Genomic DNA, 18,821 nt, shown 5'->3' on the forward strand with positions numbered 1-18,821 from the left:
CATGTTGAGTTTCTGGTCACCTGGTAAAAATTCAGTATGAAATCTCCTGTTAGCTCTGTCTTTGTAGAAATATCTGACTCTTGAGCTGCTAAACGGTCCACTGTGTTCATCAGCTAGTTGGTATTTTTAATTATTTAGTGGCACTGCTTTAAGTCATTTCATTATGTTGATGTCTGATGAAATGCTTAGGAAACAGTACGTAAGATGATTGGTATGAAAAACACCTACTTTAAATCATACAAAGATCAATTTTCAATTATTCACTCAAAAAATACCTATTCCATCCACTTCTGAAGTTTGCATATAGCAGATCAAATTTTTTGTTTTGTTTTTTCCACAGCAAAAATAACATGAACTCAAGTTTTTTAAATGTAAAAGTTACAACAATTAAGCAGCTTTTTCCCCTTTTATCTGACAGCTTGCCTCATGTGAGAAGTTTGAGACTGGCAGCAGATACACCCCCACTCGTATGTTTTATATGCTCAATGGAAAGAGCATAAATCAATCACAGCAAGACACAGACAGTAAGCATCTCCATCCATAAATGAACATTCATTGGTGTAAACACATTGCTTAACATTTTAGCTACCAGTTTCTAAGTGACCTCAGCTCCGTAGCTCTCTAGTTGCTCAGCTGCCTCTTCAGCAAGCATTAAAACATCTATTTCACAGATCAACTGACCCCAGAGCAAGAATATCAAAACAAATTACATACAGTACATAGTCCACACACTGCTTATAACGTCAGAGCATTATGCCTTACAGCCTTTAAAGATTTATTTGTACTGTTCTGCAGCAATCTAGTCAATGTGACAGTCATTCTGAAATTTGCAGCTGTTATGTAAATAAGATAAACAATTACAACATAAGCAGTTATATTTAATAATTTGCTCAATTAACTGACGACATGACTCATCAAGCTTAATTTATATTGTGGAGATCCTAGTGTGTGTGGGCTCTTTTTCTGTACTGGCATGACTCATACTGTAGAAAATGTTTTGTGTTTTGGTGTGATTATGTTTGAAAGATTTTCTGAATGAGCTACAGTGTCTTTGAAGATCCAAAGTAAATAGCATTATATTTAGATTAACTACAGGTTTATGAGAGATAATTTGAAACATGAAGTTAAAATATGTCTTTATGTATATTTATCAAACCACAAACACCAGAGAATAGTTAGATATGAATACAGTTTACACTAATACTCATGTCATGGGACTTCAGTGACGGCATAATGGTTAAACCACAGCTGTGTTGGGTGTTCTTTCATTTAGCACAATGTTTTATCTCAATAGTAACTGGACAAAGGGGAGCAAATTTAGTTTATATGCGGTCAGAGTGTAAGAGTCCACTTTGAAAAGATATCAGAACTGATAGCCAGATGGGTGTGGTCTCGATCTGCTCTTTTAGAGGTAAACACTTCACTTTATTTGTCCATTAATATTAAACTCATAATATCATTAGTTCAGTAAATCAGACGGCAATCTCTGAAATTATGGCTGTCATTGAACTTCAAAAAATCTTTCTGCAGCTTTTAATTCAACATGTTCATTCTTTCTTTGATGCAAAACACAACACATGATGAGATCCTATCTGACACTTACATTGTGCAAGACTCACTATAACTATGGAAGATTGTAAAAAGAGAGTTCATTGGATTCATGAACTTATTCCTCAATTACACATTTTATGTTGCACATTCATCAAAATAAGCAGTTGAAGAAAGTCATATATTTATTTATATTTACATGGTACATGAAATAGACTCATATCTATAAACATATAATATTTTATTTAGGCATAATAATGGTATAATAAAAGTATGACAATCAAACAAAGAGTTAAGGACTTGTTCATGTAGTCTCACTATTTTACAATGTTTGTGTACCACATTTTGTTTCTTCTATACTGCCCTCTACTGCCTGATTTCATCAACTGCACACAGGACATATAGTACAATAAAATATTTTACAAACAATTTGCTATTTCCTCAATATACAGTACACAAATTAAATAGCTACAATTTTCAGTTTGTACATGTTTACATTTAGATTAAAAAAAGTAGACCATAGATTTAGTTCCATGGCAGTAATACATAAAAAACGGTATTATACATGAAACCATTAGAATAATTACAGATGGGTCATTCCGTGAAATCGGTACATTTTGCGTCCCAGAGAAATAATCTGTCATAAAATCACTATAATACCAAATACACACATAATTTAAAAACTTAACATTAGTATGTCTTCTATCATCAACACTACCTCAAATTTAAGTAAATTAAATATTACTTTCCATAGTTAAATTTGCATTTATGTTGATAAGGCAGGGATTTTCGCCTGTCCCTCACTATGAAAGTTATTTTTCAGGTCTTTTTAGTTGTTACTTGTTGTTGGAAAAATTATACAATTTTCACATTTGTATATTGTTCTAATAGTAATCTCATTGTTAAGCAAGGTTTTCAGCATGAATACATGTCATCTTTATAACATTTTAATCATTTTATCAGTGTCCCCTGATTTCATGTCAGCCCTGTTACTGACACAAAAAAACCTCTGTAAAATAAAGGCACATTCCAACAGTGACATCATTCACAGGAAGTTACATCATTTACAGGAAGAGGATTTTCAACAGTTAAAACACAACTAAGTTTCTCTCTTCTATAATGTATAATTTTGTTGTTTTATGAGATTGTTGGGGTGGGGGACATCATACAGCGTCATTACTGTTACCAATTTGTAACATATTAATTAAAATAATAATTTGTATATCTTGATATTTACCATATCTACAAGTAAGATTCTTTCAAACTGTATGACATGTGCTCTTGTGACCTTGAACATTAGCCAGCTAGGGGCAAATTAGCTTGAAATCGTCAATCCTGTTACTGTCAAACCTGTTACTTTTCCAGAGTAACAGGAGTGACACTGATTAGGTTTCACACAGTTTAAAACGTTTATTTAGATAAATTGCTAACATTTTTTAAATTTATCTTGTTTGTATCATTGAGCTGATGCCCATATTATGAAATGTGGGTGACATATGAGCATTTATTACAGTCTTAGTAACATTTGTTAGTATATGCATCTAACATTTTATTGAGGTTGCTTTCTTATTATAAAGATAATGTAATATTGTTGTTTTGATTAAATTGTTTATATGTATACTTCAATACACTTTTACAGATGCTATTAGTATGCGTGACCAAACTCTGAGCCAATCTAGTGCAGTTGATTGGACTAGTACAGACATCATTGGAAAGTGGTGTATGGTCAGGTATGATGGTGACATTTACCCAGGTATTGTCATTGCAACAGATGACACTAACATCCAGGTCAAATGTATGCACAGTGGAGGTCCAAATTAATTCTATTGGCCTATTCATGATGATGTAATCTGGTACCTCTATGACGATGTGCTTCGCTTCATCCCAGCCCCACTACCAATCACTGGTCGCCATGTGGCGATCCAAAGCGATATATGGTTGGATCTTACAAAGTAAAATGAGAGATATCTCCATTGAATGTGCATATCACATTCATAGATTTATTTGTGAAGTAGTTCTCCTGTTCTGTTTTCAACACTTTATCTCCGTTTCTTGTTAACATTAATTATAGTATGGTTACATTCTAAGTTTTGAATCTCATTTTCCTATGGTGCTACCTCCCTCAGTGACAGGAAAGTATTACTTTAATGTGGTTTTGCATTCACCATGTTATTATTTACCTATTTAACTTTGATGGAGTTTTTACCTAACTCAATGTGAATTTTGATTCCTACTTCAAAGAGACTTGTGATGTGTGATAGGTCTTCATGGTCTGGTTTTAATGTTGCCAGTTGATTTCTCTGACCAGTGTAGTGAGGATCAGTTTCAATTAAAGTAACATTCTTCTAAATCTCTTGTTAATCATGTATTTGTGTAAATGCTACACTACAGAACCTCACCCCTATCTTGTAATGTTAAAGAAAAGGAAACCAAATACCAGCTAAAAGAACTTTGTCTGGAATTCATGATCCCGACTACAAACCCCTCAAAACATTACATTTCTTAGAATTCAATATGCTTCACTAATATAACTATGCAAATTCCATGCTACTGCAATTTAAAAGATAGTTATTTATAAGGTATAATAATAACAACAATAATAATAAATGCAGTAATGTTTTTAAAAGATACAAATATGTACAGTGTGCTGAACAATGTGTCCCATCATTCCTGTTACTCTTGTCAGTCCTGTTACTTCGTATGTCAGTCCTGTTACTGTCATTAATTTGATAAAAATGTAAAAATGATAATTAGAATGGCCACCCAGGTATTACCAATCCAAATAAGACTGTAAAATGTTTTGGAAACTACCTTTTATTCAATACTTCTCTCATAAAAATACATATATATCTTAATTAATATGTGGTCTCTTTTTAAATTTTTTATTTTCTTGGTCATCTGAATGATGAAATTGAAATTTTAAAAATATATTCATAATCTGAAATAATCCCAGTTTAATGAGGGACTGAAATACTGTCCATACATGTGTAAACTGTTAAACAATTCTAATTCCAAATATATTATATAGTAACCATTTTGTCCGTAACAGGGTTGACAGATAAATTGTATCATGGAGTGGATAACATGTCATAAAATAAATAAAATAAATAGCCTGAGATGGCACCATATAATTTATTGTCACTTTAAGATGTCTTCTTTCCATAGATACTTTTAAAATTGTGATAAAAATGATTTTATATTTTAAATTCTGAAAGTTGAAAAGGTACCGATTTCGTGGAATGACCCAGATAGAGTGCAAAAAGCAGATCCTTCTCAAAAGTCCACCAGGATTTTAAAGTTTTCCTTTAAGGTGTCCAAATAAATCCAAAGTTCATAAGTGCTTCAAAGGGTCCTTCAGCGCCAGTATGCTTCCTCCACTTTCTAACCATCAAAACACCACAGCAGATTTAGATTTTCACAGGATGGATGTAAAAGTGAGGAAGTTAGGCTTCAAATTAAGAGTGTAATGACAGCTATGGGCGCTAAAAGGAGCGGGACAAAGACTCCAGTGTGTTTTGCTCCATTACACAAGTCTCCACTACAGCAACTGACCCCCACAGAATAAACGTTGTCACACATAACACTAAGCATGCAGTCTTTGGTGATCATATTTTCAGCCACTGCAACAGACAAAGACAGGAAAGTTTCCATGAAAATATGTTACTGAAGTAGGTTCTGTTAATAATTCAGCCTCTTATACTAATAAGGTTTGTCATGGCTGTAGTAAATAACAGCGATCAAACAAGATCATATTTGGAATAATGAGAATCAAACCGTATATCATAGCCTATTTCAAGACATGTATAGTAGAAAATTCAACTCACCAATGGTGGTGGCACAGCGGTCATGATGGGGAGCACAATCCCAACTCTGAGTGCATTCACCGGGGTTTACACTCCAGCAGGTGTAACACCTTAATCCACACACTGCAAGCAAAGGTGAATGCAACCGTTTTACAAAGCCAACAAAAATAAAGCAAATATCTGTGCTGACTGTCCATCTTTACTGTTCTTACCTGCTGACAGCATCATACAGATGAACGCCAAAGTTACAAACAGCCTCATTTTGACTCTTTGATCAAATTGGGAACAATGCAGAAAGAGCTCTGGCTTCAAATGAAAATGAGCCACTTCCTTGTGTGTTTTATAGCCTCAATATACCTCATGCTTTTGGCTTAGTACCAATAAATAATTGGGCAGGTGACATTCAGGGAGTGTCCACCAACCATTATTTAAAGTTGATACTTCAGTCTATTTTATAAAATTCTCAACAGTTTCACTAATTCATCATCAAACCATTTACCAAAGGAATTCCAGTGTCAACAAGAGTTTGCTTTACTTGAGTTGAAACAGCTTAATTGTCCTTTATTTGTGCAAATTTGCCCAGAGCACTTCAGTCGTCTGTGGTGAAGCTGAGACTGAATCAGCCACACCTGGAGATGTCAATGTGTAACTATTCAGTCTTTATACAATAGATTTACAACAGCCATGACATCATTTTCATATTACAATAAACATGGCATATTGGATATTGGCTTCTTAGAGGCACTATACACTGAGGACACTTTAAGTGAATCCCATTTAAACACTACAGTTTCGAAAATCCTATTTTAGTGTCCTTCAAATATATCCTAACCTCATTCAGATTGTAATAACTGCAGCATTAATTCATTACCGACACACACACACACACACACACGGTTTGTGAGCTCTTTAGCATAGATCTCTAATAGCATTAATACATCTACGTCATTAATCTGCAGCCAGAAAAGGAAGAGCGACTCAGAGAGACTCTCTGAGCAGCAGGATTTAAAGGGGCCATTCACCTAAATAATTAAAACACTAATTTCATGGCAGGATGGCTTTATTTTTATAGTATAATCTTCACTTCTCACCCGAGGATGTAAGTATGATCAGAATTGCTTTATTAAGGTGTTAACCAGACAATGTTTGGCCTGTCTGGTGTCTGCTAGTAATGAGATTGGCCTTTTTACCCCTGGATTAAGGGCCTTGTATAGGTGGTGATGTCTGATGCCAGGTTAATGATCAGCTGCTGAGGAGTTATCCATCTTTATTCCCTTTGCCAATGGTTGTTTTATTCTTTTTCCCAGTTATTAGACAGAGAAGAAAATCTGATCAGTATAAGACCATGAACATACTTGCTGCAGCTCAGTCTTGCTAGGGAGTCATTGTGCAGGACAAGTCATGTTTCAGCATTTAAATATAGAGTTACAATGGTAATGGCTTTATTGTCCAATATACGTAGCTCTATCTTATTAGGTCTGGTAGTTGGCCATGGCCTAATAACAACATCTCTGTCTAAGGAAGAGAAGGAACTAGCAAAGCAGTGGAGAGTCTGTGCAATATACTTTGTTTGCACTGTAATTTTGTTTCCTATTTGACCTATATGTAGTACAGGTTTATTATCTTGTTTTGCTTAGTAGTATGGTTTTATGGTAGCTATCATTGTCTTATCTAGTTTCGGTCACAATTCCACCTGCTTTATATGAAATAAACTTGACTAGGAATTTATTAACAGTCTTATTTCTTTTTCCTTTCTTTGCTGTAACACCACTGAATTTCTAAAAGCAAAAATCATTGTGTTTTAGTCTTCTTACAAGCATCATTACGTGAGGCAGCTGGATTCATCAAGTGAGTTTATTCTGTTCTGAATTCATGTACATGTAATTAATTTATTCTGCATGTAAGTCAATACGATGATATACATGCCATGAATACTTTTAAGACCAACAGTTTTACGACCAGCGGTTGGAGCGCCTGCTCTACTCCAGGATTCCCAGCAGAGGTGATATTCACTTCCTGAACTGAGCGATGGGGGAGGGGATCTTGATGTCCTGCCCCTTCTCCAGCCTCTTCTCACATTCAATTAGATAGTTTACACCATCAATCACTAGCTGCACCAGCTCAACCTGCGGATGCATTATAACAAGAATTGACAATTAGATCAAAAAAACATACAGTTTCACAAATTCAGGTGACATTTGAAATAATATCTATCCGAATTACCAACCATTGCACCAGATCCCCTAACTCCCCCTACCATGTGCCACTGATGCTCAAGAGTATTCAGAATCTAATTTAATCTGACAACAACTCTGGCTGATTTCAGTGATTAGTTCCATTGGCTCAGGTTGGAGCATATAAGTCAAATTAACTGGTTTAGTTGGAATAAAGTGAGTATATTTTGTACTAAGTAGTTTTACTTTTCCTGAAGTTTTAATTTAATATTTAACCCTAACCCTAACCCTAACTCAGTGGTTAACTGCACATTGTGTCAGATTTTGATTGGTGGACAACTCTCAAACTATTCACATAGTGGAGCCAGTCAGGAAAGAAGAATAAAGTATTTGATTTGCACAACCGGTTTTGTTTCATTTGGTTTACAAAAGTACTTGCACTGTACTTGACAGAATTATCATTAAATCATTACTTCTCCTTGAGTTTGTAGCATATGCTAGTACTTTTTCCACCACATGACAGATAGTTGACAAACAGTGCAACAGAGTTATAAAGCTTATGACCAGCTGGCATCTGATTGACTGTAACTGCCCTATAAATGTTTATAAGAGCTCATTTTGCCGGGAGGCAGTGCTAAATTCATCTACAACAGGGGACTTTTGCTCCCTGAGTTCAGCCTTCCAGACAGGACTTCCTCTCAGGACAAACATAAATCCTGCCCCCCTTGAGTGAAAGACTGTAAACCAAACTATAACCCCGACCATAGCAATCTATGAGTTTATACAGCTTTTTATTGGTTGATCTTATTTAGGTTGGTTCACAGCCTGGGAGGAAGTGGGGCATGAGAAGTTCAACTCAGGAATCAGAGGTTTGTTAGCCTCGACTGGTACTTCTCTGCCTGGGTTACAGATTAAAGAACAGCAGGGGTTATTCATAGCTCACACCTGTTGAGATGTCTGCTCTCCTCTGTTTGGCTTTGTCTCTCTCAGCCTGCTGCTCATTTCAACTTTTTTACTTGCTTTGGCCGTTGCCTTCCTCTCTTCAATCCCTGCGTGCTTACCTCTGACTTGCCCAGACGGTCGAGGTTAGAGATGTCAAAGGTGTCTCCACTAGCAGCCGTATCGACTCCTCCTGTGCCTCTCTTCTGTAGCCTCAGGTTTTCCAGGATCTTCTTGAAGCGAGGGTCCTAAATCACAGACATCAAGTATCAAATTATCTTCAGACATGTAAACCACCATGAAAGGGTGAATGCAGTTGTTCAAGTTGAGCTGTCAGTGTTTTTGCTATCTTACCCTGCTGAGGAAGGGCAGGCGAATATGCACGCCAGCCCTGAGTCCAGTACCGAGGTTAGAGGGGCAGGTGAGAATGTAGCCCAGACGCTCGTTCCACATGAACTCCCAGCCTCTCTCCTGAATTAAATTCTCCACCTAGAAGCCACGACAAAACAACATACTCTCAGTACAAGCAGTAAACAAATAAGAAATGGAACACACTTTCTGGCTCTGTTTTTTGCAGTCTTATCTTGTTTTTATAATATTTGTTTTAATATGAATGTGTATAATGTGTCTATAAAAATCACACTGAGGTTGTTGTTTTTTTGTAAACATCCACACTGTGTAAATGATTGCATACCTGTTTAAGACCTCTGCAGAACCTCTCAAACACTCTCTTCATGTTTCCTCCTTTCTCCATGGATATGATCCTTGTGTGGTCCTCCTCATTGATCCAAATTAAGAAGTTCTTCTCATGGTTGTGCCTGAGACAAGGGAGGCAGAATTCAGCTCCAGTCAAAAGCTAGGTTTTGATGTCCATTTAAGTACATCTACTCAAACCAATTCAGTAATTTAACATTTTAACATATTTTGGATTTCTCAAAAAAAAAAAAAAAAAAACACACAGGAAACAAGGCACATTCAGTGAAGCAAATGGGATGTGAGTGGTGGAAAGCAATATGAAAAAAACCAACAGCAACATAAAAAAGATACTGAAATTGTAGTAATTGAACAAAAAAAGAGGAAAATAGAGGATAAGGAGAGGCATTTTAGATTTGCAGAGAAGAGCGAAATTTGATTAGCTCATTGCAGCATTTGGGTATAAAAGGATGTCAAAAGCATTTAAACCTGAGACAAAGTAACCTACATTAGTTTGATTTTGGAGGAACTGCAAGCGCGTTCATTCAGCATCAGGGGCACAGTGTTTTCTGTGTCATCAGTTCTTACATAATTTACAGAATAAATATAATCCAATTCTCTGAAGTCATGTTATCTGACGTCAGACAGTATACCCAAACCCCTCTTACATCTTGTACTGGGATCTGTTAATAGTATAGAGATTGTTATTAGACGCTCCCCTGTAAGTGACCTTTAATTGTATCTCACAAAATGTTGAATGCTGTCAAATAACATATATTGATCAAAATAAGTTATAGAATGAAGAGGGTCACAAATTAGCTGTTGCCTAGTTTCTGTTTCTGTTGATGTAACTCTAAACCAAATATTCAGTTGTCTCTACCACAAACTGAGCGCTAATGATGGCTGTGGACGACAAAATAAACTCCTGAGGCCTCCTCAAAAAACTTAGATTCTTAGCATTCTAGGGGAATCTACAAAATGACTACAAACGGTGTAGCTATAAAGGCAGCAGTATATATTGGACTGAGTCTGTCCTAGTCTTACCAGATCCCACGAGCATCAGGCCAATCTCTGGCCATCCCAGCTGACATGAGCAGAGGGGACACAGGTTTATCAAACAGGAAGTGCTCCTGATTGACCAGTAAAGGGAAAGATTAATCATGGGACATTAGAAGTCAAAGGTCAAAATATAAAAGTGCAGAAACCAACCATGTATATGTGTGTGTGTGCATGTGTATGCATGGTCAGGCTACTTTTGGGGATGGCCCCAAATGGGGAAACGCTGATTATTGGGTCAGTGGTTAAGGTTAGGGTAAGGGTTAGGGTTAGACAAGTACTTATGGTTAGGATTAAGGTAAGTCTCCAGGGAATTAATACAAGCCTATCCAATGTCCCCAAAAGTGACAATGGTCTGATATGTGCATGTGTGTGTTTGTCACTAACATCAATAAGCTGTTGCTGCTCTCTGTCACTCATTTCTCCCAGGCTATAGTAGCGACCAGCCAGCTCTCCCTTTAGGCCAGCCAGCGCTGTCACACACACACGCTCCACTTCACGGCGCTCAGAGCGTGTACACGCAGGTGGAAGACTCAACCCACGGATGCTACGGCCGGTACGGACACGAGATGACAAGACGTAGCGTTCATCAAACATCCCAGAGGTGACCTGAGGAGGACAGAGGTTAGGTCACTGTCTGAGTGGATACAAGAAGTGATTGATGGACAAGGCCATGGATGTAGCACAGAGAACAAAGAAATGGAGGTCTAACCTTAGAAGAATCCAGGTCAGTGGGGTGCTTCATTGTACGGGGATCATAGCCATTGTGTCTATCCTTGATAACAGGGTCAAAAATCTCGGAAAACACCTGATCGAAAAAGTAAACACTATAAGTTCATCCATTTTTAGGATTAAAGTATGAACAACTCATTACAAACAATAACACCAACCTCGTAGCTCTCCTCGTCTCCAGCTACCATGCCTACAGTCTTGATGAAGGGGTGTCCAGGATTGTCAACCCCGGTCTGGATGCACTGGTCAAGGGTCCAGTCATTGGGGGTTGCCTTGTCTCTCAGGTGTGCGTAAATGGTTGGGGTCAGGGCTGCTGCCATGCAGTTATTGTGCTTCCTCAGGTCAGGGAAATCAGCACTGTAGACATGTTTCCAGTTAGACAAGTTTACTTTTTACTTCGGTAGAACTGTTTCATGTTTCAGTCTGTACAATTTTTAAGACAAATAACCTTTTGAGTTAAAATATATGTTCCAGTAAAATTGAAGCCACACCATGTATACAGTTTTCTAAATACCAGCATAAACAGAGGATTTATTTATTTTTGTTTTGCTCATTCAATATGTAATTTTTTAGACACACAAACAACAATCCATCATGATGGAGGATTTGCTAAGAAATTATGTAGTGACAGATGTGGGTCTGTCTATGGTCGAAACTGAAAAAGAAGATCAATCAGATCAATCTTCACTTTGCACCAGATGTTTTGCTTGTACATCATACATTGTGTCCTGCATCATCATGAAAATTAATTTAAATATTTTGTATGAACTGCAGGTTTGGAATCTCACTCTGCAAAGTAACAAGCACTGAAATGTATTATACTTTACTTATTTAATATTTGCAACATGTTGATAAGCTGCCTTAAATTCTGCTTTAAAGGAAACAGTAATGTTAAACAACTTGGCTATACAGGTAATTATCAAAACACCTCACAAACACACACTCACATACACACCTGGGTGGATAGAGCCTCTTCCTCTCAGCAGCAGCAGTGTTGTCACTGAGGAGGTATCCTGATGCCAGTGTGCCAGCTCCCATGCTGGCCAGAATCACTGCCGTGTTACGGCCTGATACCATGCGGGTGAATGAGCCTGCCATGGTTAAGTAGTCTGGGATATTTCCTGGTGATAGATAGGGGGGCAAAGGTGACTTGTATGTTTTCTAGTCACTCAAAAAAGAAAAAAAACGGATTTCCAGTCTTTCAGTGAGAGGTTATATTTGTGCCTTTTTTTCAGCTGGTGACATCATGTTGTATTGCCGCTGTTTGTCAATTAAATTTCACCTTTAAATTTGGTTACATCCTGCAGGCAAATAGCTAGTTTACCCCAGAATACCATCCATATCTGAATGTGGTAATTGTTGGTTGTTTCCTAATTAGGCAGCTAGAAATGTCAGGCTATATGTTTGTGTTTATTTGCACTACTTTGTAGCATGCTGAGCTATTGGCTTTAGCAAGTCTGAACTTTACCGCAGCATCCTGTCTGAATGTCACAGATGGCATTTGGAGGAAGCTGATAATTGGGAATCAGAGTATTAGAAAAGAGTGGAAAGGATCGGCAACAACCTGTGACATTATCAGTGTATACGTATGAGACCAGTGAAGGCTTGACTGTGTCTCTTCAAAAAACGTGGTAACTTGGTAACACTAGAGATTGAAATTATAATTATTCAAATTATTACAGGGCACAATCTTTTTTGGATTAAAAAAAGAGACATAATAAAGAAGGATTTTAAGTCATGAAACAATAAACTTCATGATTATGCAAATGGTGCTGGTAATACTTTGCCCTTTTTAAGTGTAATTAGAATTTACACTTAAATTAAAGTGTACGAACATATGGCTTTGCAAGCACACAGACAAAACTACTAATTGCATTAAGCTATCAAATGCTTAAGTAACGAATACGCCTTCAGTCTGTGTCATGAGATTATTCTAGAAACAGACAGAGGCATTCTGATTGGCCATCGCAGAAGAGCCAACAGCTCAGGTGATCAGATGATTTGTGATTGGATACTGGGAGCGATGCCGCCATATTAATATAATATGTCATAGGCCCCCAGTGTAACACTGTCTGTCAGACAATGTCAATCAAATATCAGAGGACATCCATCAAAGGGGGCTAATATTAGTTGACATTTTATTTCTATTCTCTTTTCTCTGTTATTTTGGGATTAAAGGAATATATTAAATTAAATGGAGGATACTGTAATGGTGTCAAATACTGCAACAGGAATGAATATTACAGTATTTCTATGAGATGCTTCTGTGTCTTTGCTTCTCTGTCTCAAGCCACAGGTCAAAGTCACTTTTTAACACACACACACACACACACACACACACACACACACACACACAATTCACACACACACACACACACACATTGTAGTATTGATAGTAGAAATTGGCGAGGTTAAGCTGAAGTGCCAGCTTAGAGTTGGAAAGAATGACGATGAGAGAGGAGGTGAGGGACATTAAGGAGCTACTGAAGTGGATAAAAATACAGATAAAGAATGTAAAGTAAGACTTGCAACAAAGACAGACAGATGCCAGATATTCTCACTGAAAAGAAAAAACACTAGAGGGAGAGGAGAAATTGAGAGGAGAGAGGAGCATGACAAGCAAGACATGTAATAGGCCATATTAAGGGCATGGGGAAGTTGGTTAAAGGGTAAGAGGACACTGGAAGACAGTGGAAGTAGGATTAGAGGGATTCCCACAGGAGACTAGATTAAATGAAGAGGAGACTGATGAGGAGAGGCACATATAGACATTTGACCTTTCCTGAAATGGGGCAAGATGTGTTACTAATCTGTTATTAGTATTTTTGGTTTTTTTGTACTAGGTTTTGTGTATTTTAATAATGGCCGTAAAACATTGTCAGACAATGTCAGGTGTGCCTTCAATGTAGGAGATATACTTAAGCTTTGATAAAGGAAATATTAATGGTAACAGCTGTTGACAGGTGGTTGGTCCCTGTTAATATAAGGCAGATTAAGAGGCCCTAATGCAATAGGCTGCTGTGTAGGCTGTACAGCATGTCGTAAATGTAAATAAAGCTTGATTTAAAGTGTATTGAACACGAATATGCTCTTACAACAATATAAAGTAAATGCATTGTATTTTTTCAGAATATTCCCATTTGTTCAGAGGAAAACTTATGAACTGACACAAAAAACCCAAGAGGGTCATAATTGAAACAAGTATATAGGTTCTTCTTCAAGGGAAGCATGAGGAGTGATGAGGCAAAGTCCATCACTCACCTGAGTATAGTCTGAAGAGTGGAGGGGCCGGTTAGTTTCCCGCAGCTCAGTCCAGAGAGGCTCAATCTGCAGAGTCAGAGCAGACTGAAGAACAGAGATGGGATCAGAGGCGGAGAGAGAGCGGAGAGGACAGTGGCTCAGGATTAGCTTCTCACTGGGCAACAGACAGAAAATCCTCTTTCTACTGTCAGTCAGCATGTCTGCCTGCCTCCTCACACATGCTCACGCATAGTGGCGGATTTAGATATGGGTGACATGGGCAGCCGTCCAGTGTGGCATCTTGCGGCACTAGCTGCATGCACCAAAGAAAAAAGATTTGAATAGGCCTATTTTGAGAAATTCCAGCTGATGATTTAATGGTTAGAGGGCCCAGTTCTGTGGGGTTGTAGGTTGACCTCATGTCTTTCTACTGAAAGCCCTAGGTCAGGGGAGCGGATGAATCTTGTTCACCTAATTGTGTGCAGTAGCCTACTGATGCAATAAATAAAATCAGTCACACTACAAAATGCTACTATCAGCAGTGCCCCCCGCACTGGGGTTACTGAAGGCGGGGTTCTCCCTGGGCACCATACAATTTAGAACCGCCACTGATCATGCACACAACTGACAGTAGGCTTTTATCTTTTTCTTTTACAGTATAAATGACCTCCTGGCCATTAAAAAACTTAAATTCTTTGCGGTTTTACACATTAATAACATAACTGAGGTAATGCAGTAAGCCTTAGCTGCTCTGTACCACCTACAGCAATTCCCAACACCTGATCACATATCTGAATAGATTTTAACCTTATTTTAAATTTGATTTTAAAAATGTTGTATGCAGCAGGGTTCCTAATTTCAATAGGTAGAATATTACAAAGATCTTTGGTTCTCACAAAAAAAGCTGATTATCCAAATTTGCTACATCTAGATGCATCTTTAGAGTGATATTCTGTATTTATTGCAAGTTACAATTACTCTAATTTCAATATCTGTGGCTTATATTCTGAAAAGGCATCTAAAAAACATGAAACATTGTTTCATCTTGTTACTTGCTACACCAAATATTCGCGCTGATCAAAATGTAGATTATGGTCACCTTATCTGTTTATGGGAATATCAGCCCTGCCACTCTTTGTGGAAGTTCCTGTATGTCTTTAAGTATCATTCAGTGTACAGTTCAGTCTCAATACAGACATGGAAGGTGTGGACAAAAGCTTTACAAGGACTCACAATGCAAACAGAGAGAGACAGTGAGTATTACGTAAGCATTGTGTTCCTTTGTGTTCCGTTCCTTTTTGTGAATGTTAGTTCCTTTTCTCTTTTTTCTCAGTATGTAATGTCCATTGTAACAGATCTTAACATAGCCCCTGAGTATCTACTGTTGACTGTGAAGGGCTAAGATGTTAGACTCACAACGTTGCGATTAACTTCAGCAACTATCATCAATCTGTCCGTCAGAAACAGTTGGTGTTCATGTTGGTTGATCTGCTATAATTCCCCCACTGAGAGACAAATGCTTGCAACCTACAACCCTCCAACCCGCTCTAAAAAGTGACAGCAGATCCTGTACAATTTGGCACATCTCCTTGACAACATTTTGAATGATGACTTTAGCACCTTGCAAACACTTTCTCAACTTGTCTATGATTTACAGTTTTTCTCACACTCACTCTCTAGGTCTCTGTCTGGCCTGCCTACATCTTTTTCTCTCCCTTTCCACAACCCTTATAATATTTCCTACAAAAACAAAACACAAAAAGTCTGATCGGGCTGTTCCCTCTGCAGATGCTTACAGGGAAGTTAACATTGTTTCTTTCAAAAGGTTGATTATTTATTGTTAAAATTATTATATTGATAAAGTGTGTGTACATTTCAGCACCTCCTATTTGGACCACAAGGGGGCTGCATAGAATACAACACCCATGCATTTTTACACTTTTTGATTACTATTGTGTCAGTTTTAAGACAGACTGACAAAGGAAGTGACACAGGCAGCAGGTTAACACTAAGACACCAGATGAAAACCTGTGCAAAAGGATTAGTGTCATTTAAAGTCAAGACTTTCAGACAGAGGTTTTTAAAAGTCTTAAACAACACCCTTTGATTCAGTGAATAAGTTAAACAGCAGCTGATAATAGCTGGAGAAAATTTGTGAAAGCTGTAGACTTTCAGTCTTAAGCAAGGTTGTTTTTTTATATTCTCACAGTGCTATTTGTCGTCAGTATCTAATCTGTTTTTTGTGTGAAGCCTGTATATCTATTAAGTATATATTTTAGCATTCTTGGCACATTGTGTTCTTATTTCCTAGGTTACATCAATATGACATTATCTATCTGGTCTGAGGGCCACAGAGAATTTAATAATAACAGTGCTTTATAAGCCAAATGATATGTGGTCTGATAATGTAATTTTTCTTAAATAGACATGGGCTATTGTTGTCCTTTCAAAGCACAAGACTTATGATGTCGTATTCTGCTGTCAGCGTGGCCGTATAACCTGAAGAATAGTTTTAATATAAGTTCAAATTGAAACCCTTATTTCAGTTGCCAGGGACAGTCCTGCACTATTTGTTGATGAGCACACTATAAAAAAATACTATATATATTTTCTCAGTGACAGTCAGTGAACACATATTATCTAAATGACAACAAAGTATGGAGGTTTATTTCCATTACATTTTTAAATGTAAATGGACTGTACTTATATAGCACTTTTTTTGTTGTTGTTATGACCACTCAAAGCACTTTTACACTACATGACTCTTTCACCCATTCACACACAGATGGCACAGCAACGGGAGCAATTTGGGGTCAAGTATCTTGCCCAAGATACCTCTTACCGCTTACCTCCTGAGCCACAGCCGCCGTGCCTGTGTCTGCAAAATATCCTGTATTACTCTTTAATTATTCATTATTTTAAGTGCAGTTCTAGCATCTGACTAAAAGAAAATCTCATATGTACAACTAGCGTATTATGTGGACTGTCCTAAATATGGGAATAATATGTATACCTAAATGTAGTGTGTTGCACTCTGTGTAGTTTTGGAAACATGCATTATATATATAAACTTGGATTTCAGGCATAAATATCCAAGGCCTTTTAGTTAAATCAAGATGAACTACATAAGCTGTTATGCATTAGCGTTCTTGTTTGGGGCTCTGATCATAAACAGTATTGTTTTCTCTGTAAACATACAGTATGTATGACCAGTGTTTGACTGCTGTTGTGTAGTCTGATGCCACTGTCCGCTGTTTTATGAACCAGATATTTCTAACCACAGCTTTTCATTTTAGACAATAATTTAATACGGTGGTGGCTTCATCCTGATTAATAGCCAAAAATGAAAGCATAATTATTCCTGTTTCCCAGAGATTGCAGGTGATCCGAGATTGTTGGAGTCCTGCTGTCCTTGTCAGATTAAAATGTGGCCAGATGATTCAGCAGGGGAAGCCACTTGATGTCACTGCTATAAAGCATAACACGCAATCCAAAAAAACACGCTGACACATAAGGCATGTTGAATTTATTTCCCCTGCACCTACAAGTGAAAAATGCAAACAAATAAATAAAAACACAAACAAACAAACACACAAAAATAAAATTACAATACAAACAAAAATAGCATTCTGTATTGTAGTCTCAAACCAGTAAGTAAAACTGGCACTCAGGATTACAGACGCGGTTATAAACAACGTTTTCTCAAAAGCAAAACATGAAAACATTTCCGTGAAACAATGTAATTATTCTATGAGGAAAAGTTTTCTGCAGATGACCTCCAATACTGCTACAGCACATACCTGCCAGTATCTGTTCTAGCAACTTGGGTAATGCCAGACAAACATACACAACTTATGGATTTGTGTATGATGATTATTCATAATAAAGTTTGATGACAATGCAAATTAAACAAGTTTCCAGGGAGAAACAACAAAATGGGAGGGTGATAAGAGATGGTCTTGAAATATGGGAGAAATCCACAAAAACAGGAGTGTTGGCAGGTCTGTAATGCATAACAGGTTGTTTTGCAGATGACATAGCCTCAAGATTATTCCTGACTTTGTGAGGTAAACTAATAGACAAACGTACCAGAATTGATGGACAAAATATTGTTTTTATGCCTTGTAAATAATACAGAGACAAAAGCACTATGAGAAGCAGAGGGAGAAGGTACAGGGAGCGTCCAGTCAAACATGCACAACATGCAGCTGTTGTGTGCATGCAGGACATCTATGTTCATCATATCAGCAATACGGAAAACAATTTCTGATTATACAAATGCTACATTTTTTTTACCTTCAAGAGACTTCTTTTTTTAGAATAAAGTTTAAACATATTTCTCGCAATACAAGAGCCTGGGATGCAAAACTAGAATTCAACATAAAGAGCAAGAGAGACAAAAAACAGTTAAATTAATATTCACAGCATAACAATTCAAAATATTTCTTTTCAGCAACCATATGATATGTGTGGAGTCACTATATACAAAAATAACATAAATACAGTATCTGATGAAATAAATAGCATGGTAAAGAACGGTCATACTGCCACTCAAGCGAAGCTACATCTCAGAGAGTGCAAAAACTGTCCCAGCCTACATCTAAGTTACACACTGGGAACTGACTACACACATCAG

At 37.3% G+C, this 18,821-nt stretch overlaps 2 protein-coding genes across 2 annotated transcripts in view; both read right to left on the reverse strand.

The window, feature by feature from the left end:
- Nucleotides 1-7,360: 7,360 nt before the first annotated feature.
- LOC133978507 (creatine kinase S-type, mitochondrial-like) lies at nt 7,361-12,043 on the reverse strand. The gene is made up of 9 exons (XM_062416761.1): nt 11,901-12,043; nt 11,104-11,302; nt 10,926-11,021; nt 10,601-10,822; nt 10,202-10,287; nt 9,159-9,282; nt 8,819-8,953; nt 8,587-8,712; nt 7,361-7,477 (listed from the first exon to the last, which is right to left on the reverse strand). The coding sequence occupies exons 1-9, from the start codon at nt 12,041-12,043 to the stop codon at nt 7,361-7,363; spliced, it is 1,248 nt and encodes a 415-aa protein (XP_062272745.1).
- A 1,564-nt stretch (nt 12,044-13,607) lies between these two features.
- The window catches only part of LOC133979366 (ras-specific guanine nucleotide-releasing factor 2-like), a 46,445-nt gene continuing 41,231 nt past the window's right edge, over nt 13,608-18,821 (reverse strand). The window contains 3 exon segments of the mRNA XM_062417878.1: nt 13,608-13,625; nt 14,207-14,290; nt 14,433-14,498. Coding sequence (XP_062273862.1) covers nt 13,608-13,625; nt 14,207-14,290; nt 14,433-14,498 — 168 coding nt within the window.

This window comes from Scomber scombrus, chromosome 4 (genome assembly GCF_963691925.1).
Source record: "Scomber scombrus chromosome 4, fScoSco1.1, whole genome shotgun sequence".
NCBI lineage: Eukaryota > Metazoa > Chordata > Actinopteri > Scombriformes > Scombridae > Scomber > Scomber scombrus.